This window comes from Scyliorhinus torazame, chromosome 3 (assembly GCF_047496885.1).
Source record: "Scyliorhinus torazame isolate Kashiwa2021f chromosome 3, sScyTor2.1, whole genome shotgun sequence".
NCBI lineage: Eukaryota > Metazoa > Chordata > Chondrichthyes > Carcharhiniformes > Scyliorhinidae > Scyliorhinus > Scyliorhinus torazame.
The window spans coordinates 143,646,361-143,673,038 of NC_092709.1; the positions used below are offsets into that span (position 1 = coordinate 143,646,361).

Genomic DNA, 26,678 nt, shown 5'->3' on the forward strand with positions numbered 1-26,678 from the left:
TGTTGTATTTTAAATGTCTGAAATATTCTTAATCTTTACAAATGAGATCAATTCGAGTTATGTTATTGCATACTTTATATTTAGAATAGATTAAAATATATTTTAGGAGACTTTCGGTTGCGGCTATGCGGAGCTAAGTCGCACATTCGGCAGCTCCCGCAAAAACGGACTTTTGGGCTCTTTTCAGGGCCCCCAACGGTATTTTTTCGACGTTTCCCGGTGTGGGAAGGAGATTACAACAATTCCCCGATAGTATATGGCTTTTACGAGGAGCGGGGCGACTAAAAAGGTGGTGGTGGACCCGAAGAAGGTGCGAGGGAAGAAGAACAAAATGGCGGCGGGCGGAGACCAGGCAGCGTGGATGCAGTGGGCGCAGGAGCAACAGGAGGGTATCCAGCGCTGCTTCAGAGAGGTTAAAGCGGACCTGCTTGAGCCGATGAAGGCTTCTATTGATAAGCTGCTGGAGACACAGACGGCCCAGGGGGTGGCAATCCGTGAGGCCCGACAAAAGATCTCCGACAACGAGGACGAGATCTTAGGCCTGGCGGTAAAGGTGGAGGCGCACGAGGCACTCCACAAGAAATGGCAGGAGCGGTTCGAGGAGATGGAGAATCGGTCGAGGCGGGAGACTGCGGATTCTGGGCCTCCCGAAGGGGCTGGAGGGGCCAGACGTGGGGGCCTATGTGGTCATCATGTTGAACTCGCTGATGGGAGCGGAGTCCTTCCAGGGGCCCCTGGAGCTGGAAGGGGCCCATAGAGTACTGGCGAGGAGGCCCAAGGCTAACGAGCCTCTGCATGCGGTGCTGGTGCGGTTTCATCGGTTCGCTGATCGGGAGTGTGTGCTCAGGTGGGCCAAGAAGGAGAGGAGCAGCAGGTGGGAGAACGCGGAGGTTCGGATATATCAGGACTGGAGTGCGGAGGTGGCGAAGAGGAGGGCCGGGTACAATCGAGCGAAGTCGGTGCTGCACAGGAAGGGGGTAAAGTTTGGCATGTTGCAGCCGGCTCGACTGTGGGTCACCTACAAGGACCGGCACCATTATTTTGAGTCTCCGGAGGAGGCGTGGGCCTTTGTTCAGGCCGAGAAGTTGGACACAGATTGAGGGTCGGGCTGGGCGTTTGGGGATTGCGGTTGATGTGTAGCTTTTTGAGGGAGGGGTCCTTTGCTCTTGTTTTTTTTTTGTTTTGTTTTTCTCTTTCTGGTCAGTGAGGGTGGTTAGGGCAGGTTGGGCACTGTTTTGGTTGGGTTGGTCGGGGGGGCTCTTGGAGGGGGGTAAGCAAATGGAACAGGGGTGGATGGCCGGCGGTGAGCTGGGGCCCCGTGGGGAGGGGGAGGCCCGAGTCGGGGGTGAGGGAACTGGGCCTGTAAAAGGAGCTGCGTCAGAGGTGGCGGGGCCGGGTAAGTGGAAAGCGCGGGCTTTTTCCCGCGCTGGAGACTGGAGGGGGGCGGGGCCGGGGCAGGGAAGCGAGTGTTGTTTCCCGCGCTTAGGATGGAAGGAGGAGGGGGAGAGCGTGCGGATGGGGAACAGAAGAGGAGGGTGCGTCACACAATGGGAGGAGTCGAAGGAGAGGCTGGAGTGGCCGGGGTCAGCAGGTGTCAGCTGACTTACGGAACTGCAATGGGGGGAGTAAAACAGCTAGGATGGGTCCTAGCTGACGGGGGGGGAACCGAGTTGCTGCTGCTATGGTCAAGGGGGAGCTGGAGCGAGTGGGGGGGGGGGGGTCGAGACGGGAGTCTGCCGCGTGGGGTGCGGACACGTGGCTGGCCGAGGAGGGGTTATGGCTAGTCGGCGGGGGAGGGGGGCGGGTAGCCCCCTGATCCGGCTGATAACCTGGAATGTAAGGGGACTGAATGGGCCGGTCAAGCGGGCCCGCGTGTTCGCGCACCTGAAGGGGCTGAAGGCGGATGTGGTTATGCTCCAGGAGACACACCTAAAGGTGGCAGACCAGGTAAGATTGAGGAAAGGGTGGGTAGGTCAGGTGTTTCATTCGGGGCTGGATGCCAAAAATCGAGGGGTGGCGATCGTGGTAGGAAAGAAGGTGTCATTCGAGGCGTTGAGTATTGTGGCAGATAATGCCGGTAGGTACGTAATAGTAAGTGGTAAGCTACAGGGAGAGAGGGTGGTACTGATCAATGTGTATGCCCCGAATTGGGACGATGCGGGTTTTATGCGGCGCATGTTGGGTCGGATCCCAGACTTGGAAGTGGGGGGCCTGATAATGGGGGGAAACTTTAACACGGTGCTGGATCCGGCACTGGATCGCTCCAGGTATAGGACGGGTATGAAGCCGGCGGCGGCTAGAGTGCTAAGGGGGTTTATGGACCAGATGGGAGGGGTAGACCCTTGAAGATTTGCAAGGCCGGGGGCTAGGGAATTTTCATTCTTCTCACATGTCCATAAGGCTTATTCCCGAGTGGGGATGGTATGGGAGGTGCTGAAGGCGGTGGTTAGGGGAGAGCTGATCTCCATTAGGGCCCACAAGGAGAGGAGGGAGCGGAGGGAGAGGGAGAGGCTGGTGGGGGAGATGATGAGGGTAGACAGGAGGTATGCAGAGGTGCCCGAGGAGGGATTGTTGAGGAAGAGGCGCAGCCTCCAGGCCGAATTCGACCTGGTGACCACCAGGAAGGCGGAGGTGCAGTGGAGGAAGGCCCAGGGGGCGATTTACGAGTATGGGGAAAAGGCAAGCCGGATGCTGGCGCATCAGCTTCGGAAGCGGGACGCAGCTAGGGAGATCGGGGGAGTTAAGGACAGGGGAGGGAGTGTAGTGCGGTGTGGGGTTGGCATCAATGGGGTCTTCAGGGACTTTTATGAGGAATTGTACCGATCCGAGCCCCCACTGGAGGACGACGGGATGGGCCGCTTCCTGGACCAATTGAGGTTTCCAAAGGTGGAGGAGGGACTGGTGGTGGGATTGGGGGCCCCGATTGGGCTGGAGGAGCTGATCAAAGGGATCGGAAGCATGCAGGCAGGGAGGCACCGGGGCCGGACGGTTTCCCGGTCAAATTCTATAAAAATATATGGAGCTGTTGGACCTGTTGCTAGTTAGGACCTTCAATGAGTCCCGGGCACTGATCTCCTTGATCCTGAAGCAGGACAATGATCCCCTGCAGTGTGGGTCTTACAGACCGATTTCGTTGCTAAATGTAGATGCCAAGGTGCTGGCGAAGGTCTTAGCCACGAGGATTGAGGATTGTGTGCCGCAGATCATCCACGAAGACCAGACGGGGTTCGTGAAGGGGAGGCAGTTGAACGCGAATATGCTGAGGCTTTTGAATGTTATCATGATGCCGGCGAGGGAGGGGGAGGCGGAGATAGTTGTGGCGATGGACGCTGAGGAAGCCTTCGATAGGGTAGAGTTGGGGGTACCTGTGGGAGGTGCTGAAGAGGTTCGGGTTTGGGGAGGGGTTTGTCAGGTGGGTTAGGCTGTTGTATGAGGTCCCAATGGCAAGTGTGGCCACAAACAGGAGGAGGTCCGAGTACTTTCAGTTGCACCGAGGGACGAGGCAGGGGTGTCCCCTGTCCCCCCTGCTCTTCGCATTGGCGATTGAACCCCTGGCTATGGCACTGAGGGAGTCGAGGAACTGGAGGGGGTTGGTGCGGGGTGGGGAGGAGCATAGGGTGTCGCTCTATGCGGACGACTTGCTGCTATTTGTGGCGGACCCAGTGGGGCGAATGCCTGAGGTAATGATGATCCTTGGGGAATTTGGTGATTTCTCGGGGTACCAACTCAACATGGGGAAGAGCGAACTGTTCATAGTTCACCCAGGGGACCAGGAGAGGGGGATTGGCGAGCTCCCACTAAAAAGCGCGGAGCTTCAGGTATTTGGGGGTCCAGGTGGCCAGGAGCTGGGGGGCCCTGCATAGGCTGGTGGAGCAAATGGAAGAGTTCAAGAGGTGGGACGCGTTGCCGCTGTCCTTGGAGGGTAGGGTGCAGTCAGTCAAAATGACGGTGCTCCCAAGGTTTTTGTTCCTGTTCCAGTGCCTCCCCGTGTTTATCCCAAAGGCCTTTTTTAGGCGGGTCAACAGGAGTATAATGGGGTTTGTGTGGGCGCGAGGGACTCCGAGGGTGAGAAGGGTGTTCCTGGAGCGGAGTAGAGATGGTGGGGCTGGCGCAAGTGTGTGATGGAGGGGGAGGGGGCTGCATGGAAGAGGCTGGAGACGGCGTCTTGTGTGGGTACGAGTCTGGGGGTGCTGGCAACGGCACCGCTGCCCTTCCTTCCAAGAGGTATACCATGAGCCCGGTGGTGGCGGCTGCCCTCAAAATCTGGGGGCAGTGGAGGCGGCATAGGGGGGAAGCTGGGGCCTCGGTGTGGACCCCAATACGGGGGAACCGCCGGTTTGTCCCAGGGAGAACAGATGGAGGGTTTTCGGGGTGGCACAGGGCAGGGATACGAAGGTTGGGGGACCTGTTTGTGGACGGGAAGTTCGCGAGCCTGGGTGAGCTGGAGGAGAAGTACGGGCTCCCCCCCGGGGAACACTTTCAGGTACTTACAGGTAAGGGTGTTTGCCAGGCGGCAGGTGGTGGAATTCCTGCGGCTGCTGCCTCACACAGTACAGGACAGGGTGCTCTCGGGGGGGATGGGTGGGAGTGGGGAAAATCTCGGAAACTTACCAGGTAATGCAGGAGGAGGAGGAGGCCTCGGTGGTGGAGGTGAAAGGTAAGTGGGAGTTGGAGTTGGGAGAGGAGATTGAGGAAGGGACGTGGGCAGATGCCCAAGGGAGGGTGAACTCTTCCTCATCGTGCGTGAGGCTCAGCCTCATACAGTTTAAGGTGCTGCACAGGGCACACATGACCGGGACAAGGATGAGCCGGTTTTTTGGGGGTGAGGACAGGTATGTTAGGTGCTCGGGGAGCCCAGCAAACACACCCATATGTTCTGGGCGTGCCCAGCGCTGGAGGAATTTTGGAAGGGCGTAGCGAGGACGGTGTCGAGGGTGGTATAGGATCCAGGGTCAAACCGGACTGGGGACTCGCAATATTTGGGGTGGCAGAGGAGCCGGGAGTGCAGGAGGCGAAAGAGGCCGGTATTCTGGCCTTTGCGTCCCTGGTAACCCGGCGAAGGATTCTTCTTCAGTGGAAGGATGCGAGGCCCCCAAGCGTGGAATCCTAGATCAACGATATGGCAGGGTTTATTTAGTTGGAGAGGGTGAAATTCGCCTTGAGAGGGTCGGTACAAGGGTTCTTTAGGCGATGGCAACCGTTCTTAAGACTTCCTGGCAGAACGGTAGACATTGGTCAATGGCAGCAGCAGCTCGGTGGGGGGGGGGGGGTTTACTTTATTATTGTTTCTGTTACTTACACTGAAGGGTCTGAGGGGGTGTATATACCTGTTGTGTTAAGTCGGGGTGTTAATGTTAATTTATTATTTATGTACAGGGGGGAGGGGGGTATGGAGGGTTGCTTTTCTAGACTGTATTTTGTACTTAACCCTGTTGGGTTCCTTTTTCATTTTGTTATTGATATTTTATGAAAACCTTAATAAAAATTATATTAAAAAATATATATATATTTTAGTGATGGCATGGAAATGGGAAATTTCTTGTCAATATAGTACCAAACCTCTTGTGATGCATAATCTGGAAACATGCACAGTGACTGGTGACGTTGCTCTCTTGGACTTACAGTTGAGAAATAGTGCCTAGGACCTAAATGAGGACTTGACAGATGACCGTTAACTTCGCATTGATGAAGTGTTGTTGCTGTGCGGGTTGCATTTCTGTTTGATTTTCTTACAGAAAATAAGGGGCACGATTCTCCAGCCTTGTTCTGCTCTCGCTCGAGGGAAACCAGGCCGTTGAATAGCGGGAGAGGTGGAAAAAGGGAATCGCGCCAAGCCATTTGCGATGCAACCAGTCCACTCCCGTAGGCAAAATCGGGATCTCATTGTAGCATGGCGAGAAACCAATTATCACCACTTAAGCCCTATTTTCATGCAATTAACTGGAGAGAACCCACTTCTAACAGCCTCCCTTGATTCAGTGGCCTCCCCAGCAAGTGGTCACGCTGGCATTGATTCGTACTCCTTTTGAAAACCGTGAACCTGGCGGATAGGCTGCTGCGGGGAGCCATGGAGGTGAGCAGTCATCTTTGCTCACAGGTGGTGAGCCCAGGGGCACTGGGCATGCTGCCCCTGCGCTGGGGGGTAGTGGGGGGCAACCACTGGATGCAGACCCGGTTGGTGGTGGGCCGCCATAGGGGGCTGGGAGTTTTGCGGGGGGGGGGGAGACACGTGTGCGAGTCTGCCATGCAAGCTCCTGGACCACGTGTTCCCATGGACCATAGACTTTGCCTGTCTGCCCCACCGACCACCCATAACTCCCACTGGCCACACAGTCCTCTGGCCGTGCGGCTGTGTGTTGTTGCTAATAGGGAATTGGCAATCGTAGTTAAGTGCGCACTTCACACATCCCAAGTGGATTCCCGTGGGTGGGCATGCCATATAGCATGTGGGTCTCATTGCCTGGATCCCAATCACATGGATACTGTGCTTGAACTACTGTGTGAGGCAGCACCATCAACGTGGCGGCCAACCTTCGATCACGCAGGAGATGGGCCCCAGTCTGTGGCCGGGTGTGCATGGACAGAGCGTGGCAGATGGGCAGGTGTGAGGGATGGGGCATGGGATTGGTGGTTGGCCCGCATCGCGGAACAAAGAGCCAGAGCGTCATACTGGTTGTGGTGAGGGTATTTTAATGTTCCTCATACAAGTGTCCACCACTATCCCAATATCTCAATGGTGCCGCCTCACTATCCCCATCCTCCTTCCCTCGCGCCCTCAAATCCCCCATTCACTCCATTGTTTATCGCCCACCCAAACTGCAGAGTGTGGCGAACTCAGCCCAACGCATCACACAAGCTTGCCACCCTCACATTGATTCTGTATACACCTCTCGCTGCCTCAGGAAGGCAGGCAGCATTATCAGAGACCCCTCCCACCCATGCATTGCCTTCTTCCAGACCCTTCCTTCAGGCAGAAAGTACAGAAGTCTGAAGACCCGCACATATAGACATAGGAACAGCTTCTTCCCCACAGCTACAAGACTCCTCAACGACTCCCCCTCGGACTGATCTGTTCCCTGTAAGAACACTATTCACGACGCTCTATGCTGCACTTGCTCGTGTATTTGCTTTGTTTGGCCCCTTGTTCCGCACTGTAACCAATCACTGTTTGTCGATGTACCATTTGTCAATGCACTTTGTCGATTATTCTTTTGTATACTATGTACGTACTGTGTACATTCCCTCGGCCGCAGAAAAATACTTTTCACTGTACTTCGGTACATGTGACAATAAATCAAATCAAACCCTCGATGTCTGCATCATGGTGTCGACGTCCTCAGTGATGCTCCTCAGTGACTGGGCCATGCTCTGCAGTGACTCGGCAATGCCCACCTGCAACTGGGACAAACTGCAGCGCCTCGGCCATTCCCATCTGAGAGCGGGACATGTCTTGCAGCACTTCATCAAGATCAGTCTGGTACTGGGTCACATTCCCCATCGAGTCAGTCTACCGAGGCCCTCAGCCATGGCCGTCGCAGATTACGCAACGCCTTGGACACCTTCACTCATGCTTCCGACATCGTACGCAAGGCTCTCCGCTGTGGTCGCAGTGTTGGCCTTGCTGGTGACATCCCCTGCGCCCGTAGCCTCTGGGAGTCCTCCAACCAGCTGTGGACCTGCTGGAGTGTCACTGACATCGCCTTCTGAATGTCCGGGCCGCTCCTTAGCATCTCCATCAGCTCCGGGTAACCCTGTTCCAGAGACTCGGCATCTGGCTGGGACCCAGCTGGACCTGGGATCCAGCAGCCCTCCAACTGCTGTCTCGCCTGGGCATTCCTGCCTCCACCTGATGTGCATCAGTGACTGTGTGGTGCTCACCAGATTGTGCCCCAGAAACCTGTCCACTAACATTGTCCCCCGAATGTGCAGTGTCTCTATGCTGGTGGAGGGTGGGGATGACAGCTGTGACGCATCGATTGTGGCATCCTCGGAATCGTCCTCCGAGGCGGTCTCATGAGAGGCAGGGGAGGGGCCACCCAGGATGGGCCGGCTCCGTCAGCTGGAGGACCTGCGGGGGAATGAACACATGGTCAGTGGGAGGGATGGGTCAGTTTGTATGGCAATAACAACTCGCGTGTGATAGTTCTTCCAGGTGGGGCCCGGTGGATCCTCACCTCTGCGGCTGCTCCGACCTCCACATTGGTGACCGTTCTGTCCTCGGCCATCCCCGTAACCTCCAGGGCCTGTTCCTCGAAAGTCGTGAGGATTCTTGAGTCCGCATCCCTCTACTCGTCTAGGCCTGTCCCAGCGATTGTGGGAGAAATTCTCCTGCGGGAGACACAGAGAGGGTATCGTTTAGCTGCATGTGCGGTTCACATTTGTGGGGGGGGGGGGGGGGGAGAGAGTTGTGAAGGGCGGGAGGGGTTGTGAAGGGCGGGAGGGTTGGTGGGGGTGATGGAAGAGGGGTGAAGGGTGAATTGGGGGGCAGATGGAGGGTTGGAGGAGCTGTTCGCTTGTTGGGGGCGGGCGTGGGGATTTTTTGGGGGGCGGTGTCACCTCACCTGTGCTGACCAGTCCTCATGGTCATGCTCCCCAAGCTGACGGCCGCTGCCACTTCATCCCAGGCGGCACTGGCTGCGCTGTGGCTCACCCTCCGGGGCCCTCAGGGGAACAGGACATCCTTCCTGGCCTCCACCGCATCTAGGAGCCTCCCCAGGTCCGTGTCTCCAAACCTTAAGGCAGGTTGTCTTGGCGCCATGGCTGCGAGCTGCCTGTGGTTGGTTGTGCAAGTGCTGTTTAAGTTCTCCTCAACCTTGTTCGCAGGGGTCTGGCGAGTGCGGTCCCAGCGAGTCAGCTGGCGAGCCTTCATTTACAGTGTGAAGCCCGTGAGGGCTCGTTAAGTGGACCAATGAATGTTGAATGGCTTTGCCGGCCTCACTGGGCCGAGTGCCAGGAAGCTCGCGGCAGTTCCCCACTCACTAACACGCTTAGAAATCGTTCTGGAGAATCGCGCCCAAAGTCTCTGCCGCTATGTTGAAATGAGTCTTCTGCTAAAGGTTCCCTTTGGTTTGCCTTGATACATTTTTAATAGATTAAATACTTAACATTGTCATTATTGTTCGATTCCATATTTTGACTAACATTTGCACCCTTTTGTACTTGCCAAGTTCCATTGTGCGTTGCGTGTTACAACGTCGCCTGTTGTCCTGGTGAGTTTGCTTAATTCGTGACAGTCACAGGTGCAAACTAATTACGTAATCATAGGAACAATCAAACATTATCTGGATACGGATTCTACAGAGGTGAAAGACCAAAAAATAAAGGGAGGCTGTTAGGATTTATTTTATTTTCAGAGTGGCAAATAAACATTTGAATATGAAAACAATGAGCAAGTAAGCAGATTGAAAACAATCTACTTTTCTTGTGAAATGTATATGCAAGTTGGTTTCATAAATCATAATGTCCTTTGTTGGCTTCCAATTTAATATTTTATTAGAGCAAAATTAAAATCTTGTTTTGAGAAGTATAGGCTATCTTTCCGCTTTGGCTGCTGACAACCAGTGTGACAGCCGGATCTTTCTTGATGGTGTTTGAACTGAGTGCCTCTGGGTTAGTTAGGACAAAAATCATCATCCCTGGATGGTGCTCCTGATCGTTCCCCAGTGACCTTTCTGGGAAACACATGTGAGTTTTCAAAGAAGCCGGAATCGGGTTTTGTTTCACGTGGGCTAATAAATGGCTCGTGCTCATGGCTGAGGCTCCCGCATTAACCTTTTGAGCAAGGTGTTGGGTAGCTGCAGTCTGGGAAACTGTGACCTAAATCATTGCCTCAAAAGGGTGGGAGTGGGGCGACCAATATGTGCCCGTGCACTACAGTCATTGACGCGTGGCCTGATCATGTTATAGAACATTACAGCGCAGTACAGGCCCTTTGGCCCTCGATATTGCGCCGACCTGTGAAACCACTCTAAAGCCCATCTACACTATTCCCTTATCGTCCATATGTCTATCCAATGACCATTTGAATGCCCTTAGTGTTGGCGAGTCCACTAATATGGAACAGCACTGTTATTATTTGCAATATCTTCTCTTGTAGAAACATCAAGGATCAGGGAACTTAATTGAATTAGAACCTGCTCCATTCAGGAGTGCAGTAGAAATCTGGGAGCGGTGGAGTCTGGGTCAGTTAAAACTTTCAACACGAGGATAGAGTTATTTTTATTAATTAAGAGCATCAAAGGATAGGGAGCAAAGGCAGGGAGATGCTAACGGTGCTATGCAAATGGTTAGTGTTGTGGAACCAAAACCTGATTTTAATGCACTTTCCTAAAATTATTAATTCCCTGCAGTTATCTTATTTACCTGTCACCAAATAATGTGATAGTATGTTTAACTTTCAGTTGCTTCACCTTGAGGTGGGGTCCTGCTCCAGTGCCAGACCCCAAAGGTACAATGTTTTGTTATACAGCCAAGGTGGTTGTGAGTTGACATTACGTTGAGTAACCACAGGGACGTCTCCTGTTGCCTGGGCACATTCATCCTATACAGAAAAGTGATCTTGGGTAACATTAGGTTTCTAATTGCACAGTGCTGCGCCTGGAATCTTTCCGCCTCTCCATTCATTGTGGAATCAAATTAAGTGAGCTTTTTTTATTCCACACTGTATGGAGACTTTGTAACATTGGAATATTTATGCAGATCTTTGTAGTTTTTGTAGGAACAACAAGACAGTTGAATAAAAGTAATTTTCCCTGCCATTTATATCCTTTTCTGAAGTGCATGGATGGGACCATGTTCAACATCTGCTGAATCTATACCAGATTTAAGTTGCTACTATGTTGCAAGTAGTGTGGGGAAGAAATTGCAGATATGGTAATGAAAGAAACAACATCTGTTCAGAATGACAGCAACACGGGGCGGCATGGGGGCACAGTGGTTAGCACTACTGCCTCACAGCGCCGAGGACCTGGTTCGATCCCCGCCCCGGGTCACTTACATGTGGAGTTTGCACGTTCTCCCCGTGTCTCACCCCCCACAACCCAAAGATGTGCAGCGTAGGTAGGTTGATCAAGCTAAATTGCCCCTTAATTGGAAAAAAAATGAAATCCGAATTTATTTTAAAAAAGAATGACAGCAACAGAAATGCCCTGTGGTGCTTTACTAAGGTGGGAATTTTTTTTTTAAATGAATAAAGGAACAGATGACCAAAAGAATGATCAAAAAGATGGGCAGGTTTTCAAAGTTCTGGTTGGAGGTGCAAAGAGATTTATGGAGTGAATTCCAGAGAGTTTGACTGAAGCAGCAAAAGACTGTCATTACTGAGAGAGGGGAGCACAAAAGTCAAAGGATTGAATGGATGTAGGGGGGTTCTAAAACTAGGGCGCTCACAAGGACAGTATGCACCGAGGCGATAGAGGGATTGCAAGTCAAATTCATCGGGAATAGGAAATGCATGGAATGGGGACGGGAAGCTGAATTGAATGCTCAGTATTTGGAGAGGGAAGAGGGTGAATGAAGTGAATCAAGGATGGTAGCAGATGTGCTGCATATGCCCTGTGGCATTGCGCATGAGGAATCAAGATGAAATACTGTCGCAGGTAAAGCAAAACTAGAGGGTGGGAATAGTTGAGCAGGAGGCACACATGCAATTCAATCCTCCCTTTAAAGTCATAGATTGATATTTCCATTATAAATTTTGGTGTATGCACTTGTATTTAAACTGTTGATGTAAATTGTCACATTGCAATTACAGAGTGCCAGTGACAGTGTCCCCACTGACTGGTTTGCATTGACAGTGTCCATTATAAGTGTAAACATAGGAATTTATAATGGGAGAATTTGAAAGACATGCAGCGTAAGGTGTTAGATAAAATACACATGTATATACATTGTTTAAAAACAGATACAAGCATCACTCGCTGTCTTTTGATTATTGGAGCCATTTGCCACTGGCCATTAAGGAAACCAATCACTGACCTTAAAAATTCTTTGAACAAAAAACTCAGTCTGTGTAAATGGCAACATGTAAACATATATTCTGATTTAATATATTACACTGTTGAGATGCTATTTACTGGTGGAAATCTCTGGTTCCTGGACACACAAACCTCAATATTCAAATGCTTTCAGCAATGAAGGTGGTCCATTTGACCTTGTATTAGTTTTTCAGTATGCTACACCTTTGTAGCAACTTTGACGACAATGGTCCCTCGTATCTGAAGAGCTATAGGGATCTCTGACATTTATTTGTCATAACCCTTCAATTCTTTTTAACTTATCTTTAAAGACAAACAGATCTGTTAGGTTGTTGCTTAATATGAGTGAAGAATGTGTTTTTTCATAAGAATGCCGAAAATATCAGGGACATTCTCCTAGGAATTTTGTTGGCATTTATAGGAAGTGTGAGTAATTACCAAAACTTATAGTTTGCTCTAAGTTCCATTTTTGCCTCTGAATCAAAACGTTTAAGTTTTTGAACTCGTATCGCAGCCTGTCCTGGAAAGTGGAGGCTGGAAACTAGCTACAAATTCTATTCTCTATCAAGAAGGGTATTGTGGGGGGGAGATGGTTCGATCCCCACCCGCTCACCATTAGTGAAATATGAGATCACTAAAATCATTCTGCCACATAGCCTAGCCGATCTGCTAGCATAGTTAGCATACCAAAAGGCAACTTGAAGTTAACACACAAACACTTTTTTTATAGTGCCCTGAAAGTTAATATTGGTTTTTGAAGCCCTGATAACTAGTCACAATAATATTGATTTTTGTAGCTCAAGGTACGTGAATATTATAGCTTCCATTTGGCAACATAATAAATAAAGAATATTGTTTTTTTTCCTGTCTACGTTTTATTTTATGTATTCAATTACTGCACACGGTAGATTCTGGACATTAAATTGTTTTTTTTCTTGTTTGAATTTACCTGTTTATCAGTGCCAATCTTTGGTAAAATACTTTTCTTTTACCTCACCAGTTCTTCTACCAGTGACCTCTCTGGCTATGATCACGGGTATCTAAGAAGGAGTCCTGATCAGTACAGTTCAAGGGGTAGCATGGAAAGTCTGGACCATACCAACCCTCCTTACCACTCCTGCAACCTCTCCTCTGCCAAATCCACCAACAGCATAGATCAGCTTCCCCACCATCATAGCAAGAGGGATTCTGCCTACAGCTCCTTCTCTACAAGTTCCAGTATTCCTGAATACCCAGCTCCAACCTTCCGCACTGAACGTTCTTATTCCATGGAAAACATGCCTTCCAGGAATAGCCTACATGAAGGAATCAGACAAGCTGACATAAAGTATGTAAAAACAGTCTACGACTCCCACAGCGGAATCTCTGAGGAACATGAAGTTAGCTGCCCCTCAACCGTTAAGAGCTCTAATGGCCGAGCCCAAACCGACCCCAGGAGCTATTATAAGCCCTACAGTGGCAACAGACACAGTATTGGACCAGTGTGGAATAACCCGAGTAGGAGCTCTTTTGAGTCAGATAATAAAGCACCTCCTCTTCCTCCAACCCGCAGTGACAGTTTCATGGCAATTAGAAGTCATGAGAAACCTGCCTCCTGGTCAAGTCTGGATGGACAGGCCAAGCCTGTTCGACCTCAGCCAAAGGGAGCGTGGCCTCACCATATCAGCACGGGCTCTTGTGGGCAAACCCATTCACTGAAGCCTGTATTTATAGAAGGGCAACTCAACACAGTGTTGGAGAAGAGCCCTGAAAGTAGCCCAGCTATTCAGCCTAAGCACAGTTACACTCAAGCACCTCAACCAGGTCAAGCAATGCTACCAACTGGAATTTATCCAGTGCCTCAGCCTGAACCACGGTATGCCCAGGCACCAACCAACAACACTAACTGTTTGCATCAAAACGGCAATAATGGGTTACCCTACCCTGCTCTAAGTAGAGAAATTACACACAACGCTCAAAATTCAAATGAAAGGACTAAATGTGCTCCGTGCAATGTAGAAGAAAGCAAAAACCAAAGCATTGTCAATAAGTCTGCCGTTTATCAATCCAATGTTGCACACTTTGATTCTAACAATGAATATGAGAAGGTATCAAATCATCCAGAAGGACAATATGGTCATTACAAGGTGCATGCCTTCTCTGATTCAAAATGTTCTCCTGACAAGGCTCCAGTGTGTCCTGATGTTGGCCCACTGTCTTGTCACACTTCCCCGACCAGTGCCGGCACAAGCGATGCACAATATCGTTCTAGAAATATTGAACCTTCACAAATACAGCAAAGAAGAAAAAGCAGCGAGAAAGTCCCGTCCAGACAGCGAGCTGAGAGCTGGCAAGGAAAAGTTCAAGTGGATGGAGAATCCTATCAGAGGAAGATTGAACGGGAAAATCATTCGTCTCAGATGCAGGATGAGAACCAAGACAGAAAAAGCTCTCCTCTGTGGCAGAACCCCCAAGAAAGCAAAATGGTTCACCGTAGGCAACAAAGTTTGGATGCAAAAACATTACAGCAGTGGGAAAGTTACAATGACAGCCGGTTATCTCCTAAATGGGGTCCAGATTGCAAAGAACAGGTCTCTGACTACTGGAGTAACTATGAAAGGCAATTGTGCCCTAAACGGTACAGTGACATAATCAACACAGTTCAACCAAAATATGAGGAGCAGAATCAATGCCAGGAGCAGCAAAACAAGTTTGATATCAGCAGGTCACGATACAGTACCAGCAGCACCCAGAGTTCCCAAAGTGGTCAATTTGGAAAACCTGAACTGGCAAAACGTTCCTCTGTGCTCGAGACTGTCAATAAGATTGAGCAGCGTGAGCACGAGAGTGAGAGAGCCCCAAATACCCGAGGATTTCACTATGGTTCAGACTCCGTTAGGTTAAGCCAGTCTTCCAGTGCGAGAAGTTCTATTATCTGCATGGATGATGTGAGGAACAGGTACAGTGTCACAGAAGGCCAGCCAGCGAGGCAGCCATCAACTTCGCTGAACAACCTAATAACTGCAGACAAGACCCCTATCCTGCACCATTTGACATGTGAGAGTAGAGATGCCGGTAATAAAATGGAGGAAGTTATGCGTCAGGATGAAGAGCTGCAGTTTGCCGCTAAGTCTGCACAAAGGAGTAACCGTGCTTCACTTCCCATTACAAACAAGGGAGCCCAGCTCAGCAAGAGCAAAAGTTCTATCCAGCTGATGGAAAAAGCTGAAAAAGACACGCTCTGGGAAGACGATCTTTCGGGCTCTACCCCTGATAATGCATTTAATCGAGCTTACAGAAACAGCCTGAAGGATGCTCAAAGCAAGGTGCTGAGGGCCACTTCTTTCCGGCGTAAAGACCTGGACTTAACCTCTCCGTTTGTGAACAAACAAAAGACCCCTGACAGGCCAGCCTCGGCCCACGTTGGGTCAGTGTCTCAGGCAAAGCTCTTTCACATACCAAAGGAAAGGCATTGCATCACGCCAACAGAAATGAGGAATCCAACACCAGATTTCAGCAGCAAAGAGCTTCAAAGCAGTCATCATGTGGCACGCATCGGAAACAGGAAGCGCTTGACAGCAGAGCAAAAGAAGCGATCGTACTCGGAGCCTGAAAAAATAAATGAACTGGGAGTATCGGACAGTGAAACCTTATTTGTCGGTCAGCAAAAAAAAGATCGGACGTTTACGTTCCCCGAAGCCACAGAGCTCCGATCCGTGGCAGACAGACGGAGGCTTTTCGAAAGAGATGCAAGAACCTTGTCAACAGTGAACCTGTCTAAGCCTGAACTAAAACAGATGCAGCAGAACGCCCTTGCTGACTACATTCACCGAAAAACAGGCAAAAGGCCTATTGTGCAGGAAACTGGGGTTGTTAAGGAACGATCGCAAAGTGCTTACATGCAACCAAGCAGATCTGATGATCAGAGCATTTCTTCCTGTTCGAGTATGAGCTCGCTGCTTGATCAGAGCATCTATGGTCGCCAGCTGGTTGAGAGATTGCCTGAAGGAGCTCGTGTTTCCTCGACTCTCCCCCCTGGGCTATCTGGCAGCTTTGATTTCTACGGCAGTGCACACCAGGCAGGTGGCGGAGCCTCACTGAATCGGCACAAAATGAACATGGAACGCACGTATGCCTCAGAGTTAACACTAAATAAGATAGTCCATCAGGATCCAGTCCGAGTGTACAATCAGTCCCGTCAAAATCAGTATCACCATCAGCAACAGCCGGCGTTTGATAGGCACTCGTCTGCAAGGAATTCTGGGAAGTTTGCATCTGCCGACAACCTACTCGAACGATCTGAAAACCCAATAGCTGTCCACGTTCGGTCAAGATCATCGCCCTCAGCTGAAATGATCTCCGAGGTAGGTGCAAAATTAACTGACAACTGAGTTAAAGGGGCAACATTGGCCACAAAGAAGAGCATTTTCAGTGTCTGTGTTCAATGACCCACATTCAATTACTTAATAATGATATAAATCGCAAAGTAGCACAGTGGTTAGCACTGGTGCTTCACAGCGCCAGAGTCCCAGGCTCGATTCCTGGCTTGGATCACTATCTGTGCAGTCTGCATGTTCTCCCCGTGTCTGCGTGGGTTTCCTCCCACAAGTCCCAAAAGACGTGCTGTTAGGTAATTTGGACATTCTGAATTCTCCCTCAGTGTACTCGAACATGCGCCGTAGTGTGGCGACTAGGGGCTTTTCAAAGGAACTTCATTGCAATGTTAATGTAAGCGTACTTGTGACCATAATAAAGACTATTATTATTATAAATCATAATTTTGGTTCTTCCAATAACCCTGTAGTAAATGCAGCAACTGATGTGGTGATGGCCTATCAAGGTAAGGAAGCTCCCAGCCCCTAGAAGAACATCCCAACTTCATAATTCTCTCCACATAATGCAACTTCCTCACTCTGAGTCTGGCTGTCCACAGCCAAAGAGACAAAAATTACTGCGAGGTGCTGGAAATCCAAAATAAAAACAGAAAATGCTGGAAGCACTCGCCAGGTCTGGCAGCATCTGTGGAGAGAGACAGAGGGTTTCAGGTCGATGACCTTCCATTAGAACTCTGATAAAGGGTCACAGAACCTGAAAGTTCCCTTTGTTTCTCCCTTCGTAGATGCTGCCAGACCTGCTGAGTGTTTCCAGCGTTTTCTGTTTTTATTCCAGCTGAAGTAACAGTGGGAGGGCGAGAGCTAGGAAAAGTAAAATTTAGTCATGGTCTTCCTCGTCTGACCATCACCCAATGGCCCTACAGGAAATGTGTACTTTTTTATAAAGTAATCTTATTCCAAATTTTCAACTTTTTACATTTTACAACAATAACAAACCCACCCAACACATTCGACCACTCCACCCCCCCATCAGTCAACGGTAACCAACTCGCCAAAATGCAGAATAAACAAACCCCACCTTTGTGGAACCCATCACTCGCCTGCCTTCGAGCACATTTCACTTTTTCCAAGGCTAAGAACTCCAGCACGTCGCTCCGCCACGCCAAGGCACAGGATGGAGAAGCTGACCTCCACCCCAACAAGGCCTACGAGCAATCAGCGAGGTGAAGGCCAAGACATCTGCTCCCGCACATGCCTGCAGCTCCGGCTGATCCAACAGCCCGAATATGGCTTCCAAGGGACTGGGCTCCACATCAACATACAAAACCCCCAAAATGGTGCTGAAAACCACTCTCCAAAACCTTTCCCGGGCAGGACCAGACTATATGCGCATGATTCGCAGGACCCTTCCCACATCGCTCACAGACATCCACCACCCCCTCAAACAGCTGGCTCATCCTTGACTTTGTCAGTTGTGCCCTGTTCACCACCTTCAGCTGTATCAGCCCTAGCCTCGCACACAAAGTCAAGGCATTCACCCTCTGTAGCACCTCACACCACAATCCCTCCTCCAATGCCCCCCCCCCCCAGCTCTTACTCCCACTTAGCCGTAACCCCCTCCATGGGCACCTTATCCTCCTCCAAAATCCTCCCATAAATCACCGAGATGGCCCCCTCTCCAAACCCCCCCCCCGCTGACAGCATCCCTTCCAACAGCAAAGAAGTGGGTTGTCGGGAGACCATCCTCGCACAATCCCGCACCTGCATGTACCGGAAACTCTCCCCCAGCACTAGCCCAAACTTCTCACTCAGCTCCTCCAAACTTGCAAACTGCCCTCCCAGAAACATATCCTTCATCTCCCTGATCCCCCTCTCCTTCCATCCCTGGAACCTCGCATCCAAGCTCCCCAGCTCAAATCTGTGATTTCCCTGATCAGCATCACCACGACCTCACTCCCAACCTAAAATGCTGCTGAATCCGCCTCCAAATCTACATCGTGGCCACCACCACCGGACTCACCAAATACTTTCTTGGGGCCATTGGGAGCGGTGCTGTTGCCAGCACCTGCAACCCCGACCCCTCCATCCTTACCCACAGAGCCCCCGCCTCCCTATTCCATCCCTAAACCTTCTCTGCATTCACCATCCAATAATAGTACATCGGATTTGGGAGGCACAATGCCCCACCCACCCGACTGCCGTCCCGTCCCCCCTGAAGCACCACTTCCTTATCCTGGCCACCATCCCACCCAGACAAACAAAGGGATCAGCCTGCCCACCCCCTTGAAAAACGCCTTCGGCAAACAGACCGGCAGGCACTGAAACAAAAACAAATCATGGTAAAATGTTCATCTTCACCGCCTGTACCCGGCCCGCCAGCGACAGAGGGAGATTATCCCATCTCGACAAATCACCAAGCTAGAGAAATTCAACTTCCGAAGCCCTGCCCAATCCTTGGCCACCGGCACCGCCAGATACCTGAAGTGAGACGCTGCCACATGGAATGGCAACCCCCCCTACCCCAGCTCCTGCCCATGGAGAGGAAACTACAAAATACTCAGGTTCCCCAAAGTTCAGCTTATACCCTGATGAATGTCCCAAACCTTTGTAACAAACCCATCACGTCCCCCATCGAGGAGCCCGGCTCCGGAATGGATAACAACAACTCATCCGCATACAAGGACAACTCGTGTGTGTGTGTGTGTGTGTGTGTGTGTGTGTGTGTGTGTCCGTCCCCGTTTCCCCCCCCCTCACTACCCCCTTCCACAACTCCATGTTCCTCAGCACGATGGCCAAAGGTTTTATGGCCAACGCAAAAGAAGGGGTGACATGGGACACCCCTGCCTCGTTCCCCGGTGCAATGAAAAATACCCGAATTCATATCATTCATGCGCATGCTCGCCACCGGTTCCCTTTACAGCAACTGCACTCATCCAGAAACTTCGGCCCAACCCCAAATTTCTCCAATACCGCCATCAGATAACTCCATTCCACCCGGTCAAATGCTTGCTCCACATCAAATGCCACCACCACCTCCAACTCTGCTGGAGAGAGCACCATATTCGGCAGCCACCTCACATTCAAAGACAACTGTCTGTTCTTAACAAACCCTGTCTGATCGTCCCCAATTACCTTGGGAGGCACACCTCCAGCCTTAATGCCAGCACCTTTGCCAATATCTTGGTGTTCACATTCAGCAGAGATAGGAGCCTGTACGACCCACGCTCCACCAGGATCTTATCCTTCTTAAGCAGCAACGAGAAGGCGGCCTGTCTCATCGTTTTCAGCAAGACCCCCCCCCCCAACAACCACGTCCTTGAATATTTCCACCAGCAACGGTGCAAGTTTGTCCTTAACTTTTTTGTAAAATTTAACGGGAACCCATTCGGCCCCGCCCTCTTCCCCGCCTGTACCTTCCCGATTGCCACCCTCACATCCTCTACCTCCACTGGCTCCTCCAGCCCAGCCTTCTCCACTTCTCCCAACCTCGGGCACTCTAACTCTTCTCAGCTGGCACCGCTTTCCCCATGGACAGCAGGTCAAACCTCGCCTGCAACTGGTTTAGCACAGTGGGCTAAGTAGCTGGCTTGCAATGCAGAATGAGGCGGGTTCAATTCCTGTACCGGCCTCCCCGAACAGGCGCCGGAATGTGGCGACTAGGGACTTTTCACAGTAACGTCATTGAAGCCTACTTGTGACAATAAGTGATTATTATTATTAACTGCTTCCTCTTTGCCCGGAGCACCGGATACGGGTCCTCCGCATACCTCCCATCCACCTCCAAAATCTCTTCTATCAACCGTTGGTGTTCCTCACTCTTCTTCCTATTCACCTTACCCGTAAACAAGATCACCTCCCCCCTGCCTTCAGGGCGTCCCAAACCGCAGACGGCGAGAACTCCCCCATGTCCTCCTCAATTAAGTTTCCCACCTTAGCACAGAAGCTCCAGTCCGCCAACAACCCCACATCCATCCTCCACCCCGGCTTCTGGGCCATCCTTTCTCCAGTACCACGTCTGTCCAGTGTGGAGTGTGATCCGAGATCATGCCTTGTGCACCGGGGGAAAAAAAAACACTCCCGATCCCTCAGGTGTAAGAATCGCCACAGGTCAACCCCCCAGCCATTTCCCTCATAAGCCTGGCCATCACCTTCGCTCCCCCCCCCTCCCCCACCACCACCACAATCCCCCGATGGGGTCAGTAAACGCAACTGGGACTTTTCAACCCCTTCTCCAGCAGTGTGGTCCAGTCCCCCATCCCCCCTCAAAAAATCAACTCATGGGTATCCAAATCCGGGATTACGGCCGGCGTTTTCATCACAAACCCCGCATCATCCCAAATGGGGACACAAACGCTTACATATGCCACCAACCTCCCTTCCCTACACACCCACCATTATCACGTACCTGCCCCCCAGATCCGCCACCATATTCTCCATCTGGAACCTCACCCGCTTGCCCACCAAATTCGCCACCCCCCTGAGCCCTACTTTGAAACACCTGGCTCACCCAACCCACCATAAGCTCAGATGGGTCTCTTGCAGCATCACTACATCGGCTTTTAAACTTTTCAAATGTGCAAAAACCCTTGCTCTCTTCACCGGTCCCCCTATTCCCTCACGTTCCATATCACCATCCTGACCAGGGGTCTCTCTTCCCCCCCGCCCTTCCTATCTGCCATTACCCCAGGCCCCACCCGTCCAGCCAGACCTGCCCTATCCTTTTGTTACCATCGACTCCCCCTTCCCAGAAACCCCCATCCACTTCCTTTTGCAAACACCTCACCCAGTATTGATCCCCTCCCCCCACCATTAGCACCTCCCAGGTCCATCATCACCTGCTCGACCAAGCTCCAACGACTGTGGACCCTTCTCCCACCATACTACCGTTCACTAGCCAAGTTTTGTTTGCGAGCGTGGTGACCCCTCCTCCCCACCACACCCTCAACAACCCGGCCTCTCATGCCCGGAAACCCTCCCACCTCCCCACCTCATACTCTCACCAAAAGGCTATTCCAACCACCCCAGCCATACCACAGAGTTGGGGAGACCACATCCCTTAAACAAAGAAAAAACACATCATAAGAAGAAACACATGTAAAAAAAACATTGACAAAAACACAGGGAAAAAGCTCAAAGATAAACATTCCCAGTCCATACCATCAAAGCCCAGATCCCAACTTTCATCACAGCCCCAGTCCTTCCGTCTTACCAAACACCTCCACCGACTAAAAATAAAGTCATTTGAGTTGTGAGTCACTCTCAGCTCCGCAGGGTTGACCACTCCGAACCTCACCCCACTGCTATACTATGCCACCTTCACCCGCCCAAAGGCCTTCTTGCCAACTCTGCCTTAAGATCTTGGTATATACATGTACCAAAGCCTTCCTGCTTCACGTCCCGCTTCTGCTTCGCCCAGCCCAAAACCTTCTCCTTCACGTGGTAGCTGTGGAAGCAGACGATGACCGCGCTTGGTGGCTCATTTGTTTTAGGCTTCGGCTAGAGCGACCAATGTGCCCTGTCCAACTCCTAGAGGAAGGGCTCTGCCTCCTCCTCCATCAACCTGATGAACATATTCTCAAAATACTCAGTTGGCTTTGGATCCTCCAACCCTCGGGCAGACACACAATCCTCAAATTTTGTCTCCTCAACCTGTTCTTCAGGTCCTCCACCTTGGGTCTTTGTCCTTTATTGACCTCTGCCAGTCTCTGCAACTGCTCACCCGTCGAGGTGAACTGGTAGCTATGTTGCAACAATGCTTCCTCCACACCCATCGTCTCTCCTTGCTCCCGCACCTCGACTTTGTTAATGAGGTCTAGATCGGGGCAAGCGCCTCCTCCACCCACTCTTTAAATTAAGCCATCATCTCCCTCCGAAGCACCTCTAAATGTTTCGCGAATAGCCTTTCAAACTCCCCCAACACCACCTCGGTCAGAGTCTTCACTGTGGTGGCCCCACCCGATGAACCAGCCCCCGCCATCTTTGCTCCCGTTGGTCTCAGCCGCACTCCCTGGTGGACTTTGCTCACCCCTTCTTTCCCTGACCTTTCTGGGACTTCGACATTCCACCGACTCCTTAGGGATTCCCACACTAGCTCATCCAAAAAGTAGCCCTGAGGCCGAGCATGAAGACCCAAAAACCAAAGACTGTAACAGGAACCACCTAACATGCGATCTCCACCTACATAAGTCCTCGGAAATATGTATTTGTGGGCATCAAGTGAAGTTATGCTTTGATTTAGCTTAGCCAAGAGGCCCACCACAGACAATGAAGCCTCCAATATTCATTGTCATAGGTCACACATTGACAGTGTACTGTCGGGAGAACAACCCAAGGGCTGCCGGTTGTCTGGGCATCACAGCTCTAGGAAGCACGAGTCTTCACCTTCAGAAGAGAGGAGAAAACAAGGATTTGAATCAATAATCTTATAGCGCAAGCTACCATATAGCTGAGAAATTGGTATTCAGTGTATTGTATGTAAATGGTAGACTGATGGTTTTGCAGTGGGGTGTGATATTTATGCAAAATTCTGAGATCTGAGGTGTAAATTTATTAACAGATTTACCATGGTAGAATATTTTCTACGTTCTACCTTCATTGTCTTTTTCCGATAATATCCCCTCGTAAAATCAGAGGAATTTATGAATCCCTGGATGGCATAGAAATTGAAGTTATTCACCAAGTCATGGAATCTTGCAGCACAAAGAGGCCATCATTCTGCCTGATATGCTCATTGAAGGGACTGACAAACAGTCACATACCCCAGCTTTGTCCCATAACCTGCAAATTAGCCCTCTTCAAGTACATGTCCAATTGCACTTGAAAGTTTCTGTGGGAGGAATCTGATGACACCACCTTTTCAAGTGTGTTCCAAATCTTTAACCTGTAAATCTTATGTCAATTGTTTTAAATTCATAATCTCTGAATACTGACCCAATTGCCAGAGGAAATACATTTGTCTCTACTGAAGCTCCTCATAATTTTGAATGCATCTTTCAGGGCTCCCCCGTAGCCTCCTCTGCCCTGAGGAGAACAGTGCCGGCTTCATAATTCTCTCCATAAAACACAACTTCCCCACCTAAATATCATCTTGGTAAACCACCTCCTCTGTACCCTTGCCTAGGCCTTGACATCATTCCTACAACATGGTTCCCAAAATTCTACACATTGTTCCAGCTAATGCCGAACCAGAAATATGTTAACGTTTAACATGACTTCCCAATTTTGAATTTAGTGGTCCTATTTGCAAAGCCAAGTAGTCATATGTTTTCTTAACCACCTTCCCAACTTGCCCTGCCACCTTCAAGGATTTGTGAATATTTCATAGAATTTACAGTGCAGGAGGAGGCCATTCAGCCCACCAGGTCTGCACCGGCTCTTGGAAAGAGCCCCCTACCCAAGATCCACACCTCCACCCTATCCCCATAACCCAGTAACCTCACCCAACACTAAAGGCAATTTTGGACACTAAGGGCAATTTAGAATGGCCAATCCACCTAACCTGCACATCTTTGGACTGTGGGAGGAAACCAGAGCACCCGCATACACAGGGAGGATGTGCAGACTCTGCACAGACAGTGACCCAAGCCGGAATCGAACCTGGGACCTTGGAGCTGTGAAGCAATTGTGCTATCCACAATGCTACCGTGCAGCCCTCTATCCCCCGATCTCTCTTCTCTTGTGTTCCCCGTCTCCACTCAAAAGAATACCATTTAGAGTATCCTGCCTCTCCAAAGGTACACCACCTCATACTAAATTAAATTGCATCTGCCATGTGTCTGCCTATTTTACCAGTCTGTCTATATCCTCCCTAAGTTTTCTACTATCATGCTCACTATTTATTAGATAGCCAAGTTTTGTGTCAACGGCAGTATCCAGAATTGTGCTCCCAATAATGAGAAATCAACATTGATTAGTGCAAAATCTGTTACGGAGCAATTTAACAGGGCATATGGGTGTAGTTACCAGTTTGTCATAGATAGTGTCATAGAATCTACAGTGCAGAAGGAGGCCATTCGGTCCATCGAGTCTGCACAGGCCCTTGGAAAGAGCACCCCACCCAAGCCAACACCTCCACCCTATCCTCATAACTCAACCTAACCTTTTTGGACACTAAGGGGCAATTTAGCATGGCCAATCCGCTTAACCTGCACATCTTTGGACTCTGGGAGTAAACCGGAGTACCCGGAGAAAACCAACACAGACACTGGGAGAACATGCAGACTCCACACAGACGGTGACCCAAGCCGGGAGTAAATCAAAGCATAACTTCACTTGATGCAACAGTGCTAACCACTGTGCTACCATGACACCAGTAAGAATGCTTTAAGAAATCAAAAAAGTGATGATTTTTGTTTCCGGTCATGCGAACTGTTCTGAGCTTGGCAAGTTCTATAATAACGACAAGAGAATTTACCAGGACTCCAGCTAAAGCTCTACAGTTAGAATACCAGACTTTGAGCTGTCAGGAAATCCTTTGTAATCCTACACTACCCATTAATTGCATCCTCTCATTATAGGTTTTATCTGTCTGTGTTGATGAATAGCACAGGTATTTATCAGTCTTTAGTGTCAGTCATCATGTTGCAGTGACTCCCATGGCACAATTATGCTTGAGGTACCGGTTTACTGGCCGCTCTCAACGATGCCTCCGAATAATAATTGCTGGCTCACATCGTTGAACAGAGCTATGCTCAGTTGGGTTCAAATGCTGGTTAAATTTAATGTGAGCATAAATCTGGTGGAGTACTCCCGTACTAAAAAGATTAAAAACTCCATTTTAAAATTACCCTGGCAATGTGAACAGCTACCTGGGAGATTTTCAAGTGTTAAAAGCATTTGCAGTTACCTTTCAGTTGGTAGAATGCTGAGGTGGAATGAGGTTATTCCCTTAAGGTCCCTTCTAAACGTCGCTGGATTATGATCTTGCCATTCCTGTACCTTAGTTGTTATGAAATGAAAATCGCTTATTATCACAAATAGGTTTCAAATGAAGTTACTGTGAAAAGCCCCTAGTCGCCACATTCCGGCACCTGTTATATTACGTATTCTGCATCAGTACAGATTTTTCTTTTTTTTTCTTATAAATTTAGAGTACCCAATTCATTTTCACAATTATGGGGCAATTTAGCGTGCCCAATCCACCTACCCTGCACATCTTTGGGTTGTGAGGGCAAAACCCACACAAACATTGGGAGAATGTGCAAACTCTACACGGACAGTGACCCAGAGCTGGGATCGAACCTGGGACCTCGGCACCGTGAGGTAGCAGCACAGATAATGTAACATATCTCATTGATAAGATATAAACAGGATAAGTGCACAATCAGACTCTGATGAATTGATAACCTCTCAACGTGTGTACAATTGATATTGTCTCTTCCTGGATCATCGGATTAAATCAAAACAAGAATGCAATGGAGATTTTAGTTTTATTTAATCAGAAGCAGGGCAAAGCATATGCAGCTGCTGCTGTTTATCATGGCCAGGAAATGCAAATAGTTTCATTAGTTTCCTTGTGTGCTATTATTTAGAGGCTAATTTATTCTTTAATTAATGTTATAACAGCAGACTGCAGGCTGAGTTTGTGCAATTCTTGGAGATTAGAAAACTTTGTATTTTCCATTTGGTGTGTACAGTCTTGGCCTGCACATTTTCTCTGAATAAATTTAGGGTGGGAGCTTTTCAACATTACAATAAGCAGTGAAAGAAAACCGGGGCCTTGACAGGCAAAGCAACATGTTATTATTTTGTTCCAGTAAGTTTCATGCTGCCTCTTTGCACCCCATTCATCTAAATTCTTCAGTCTCCAGGCCCACTGTAATATGTGGCCTTCTGCTGGGCATCCATCAAAAGAATTAGTTCACATCTGTCAAAATAAATAATCAAACGTAGGGCTGGATTCTCCGTTTGGGAGACTTAAATGATCCCGCCAGAACTGAACAGTGTGCATCTGGTGTACCCATTGGGGGTGCTATTTGTTCCCATATTCAGGACATGCAAATAGGCCAGCACTCTGCCTGTGTGAATTGGAAGCAATTCCCATCCTCGCTGGCTGCGTAACCTCTGGGGCTGGAATTTGCGCTAAAACGCCTGACAAGCTGGAGCTGCTTATACCACACATTCCATCCACGAAGATGGCTCCACGAAGAACTGCCCCCTGATTTTGGAAGTCTGACGTGGACATACTGCTTGATGCCACCGAGGAGAAGAGGGACACCCTCTTTCCCCAGGGCGGGCCGCAGACTCAAGCCCGTCCAGCTGAACAGCACCTGGGAAGAGGGGGCAGAGGCAGTCAGTGCTGCCAGCCTCACCAGGAGGAGACAGCTCATGACCCTGAGGGTTGCGGGTCACTTCTGAGACTTCTGCTCTGGGAGGGGCAGTATGTTAGGCG

The 26,678-nt window shown here is 49.9% G+C and overlaps 1 protein-coding gene across 5 annotated transcripts in view; it reads left to right on the top strand.

Moving 5' to 3' along the window:
• shroom3 (shroom family member 3) overlaps positions 1 to 26,678 on the top strand; it is a 646,833-nt gene that overhangs the window by 582,769 nt on the left and 37,386 nt on the right. For all 5 annotated transcript variants that reach the window (XM_072496330.1, XM_072496332.1, XM_072496331.1 and 2 more), the window contains one exon: positions 12,976 to 16,318. In XM_072496330.1, coding sequence (XP_072352431.1) covers positions 12,976 to 16,318 — 3,343 coding nt within the window. The remainder of the gene's footprint in view (positions 1 to 12,975; positions 16,319 to 26,678) is intronic.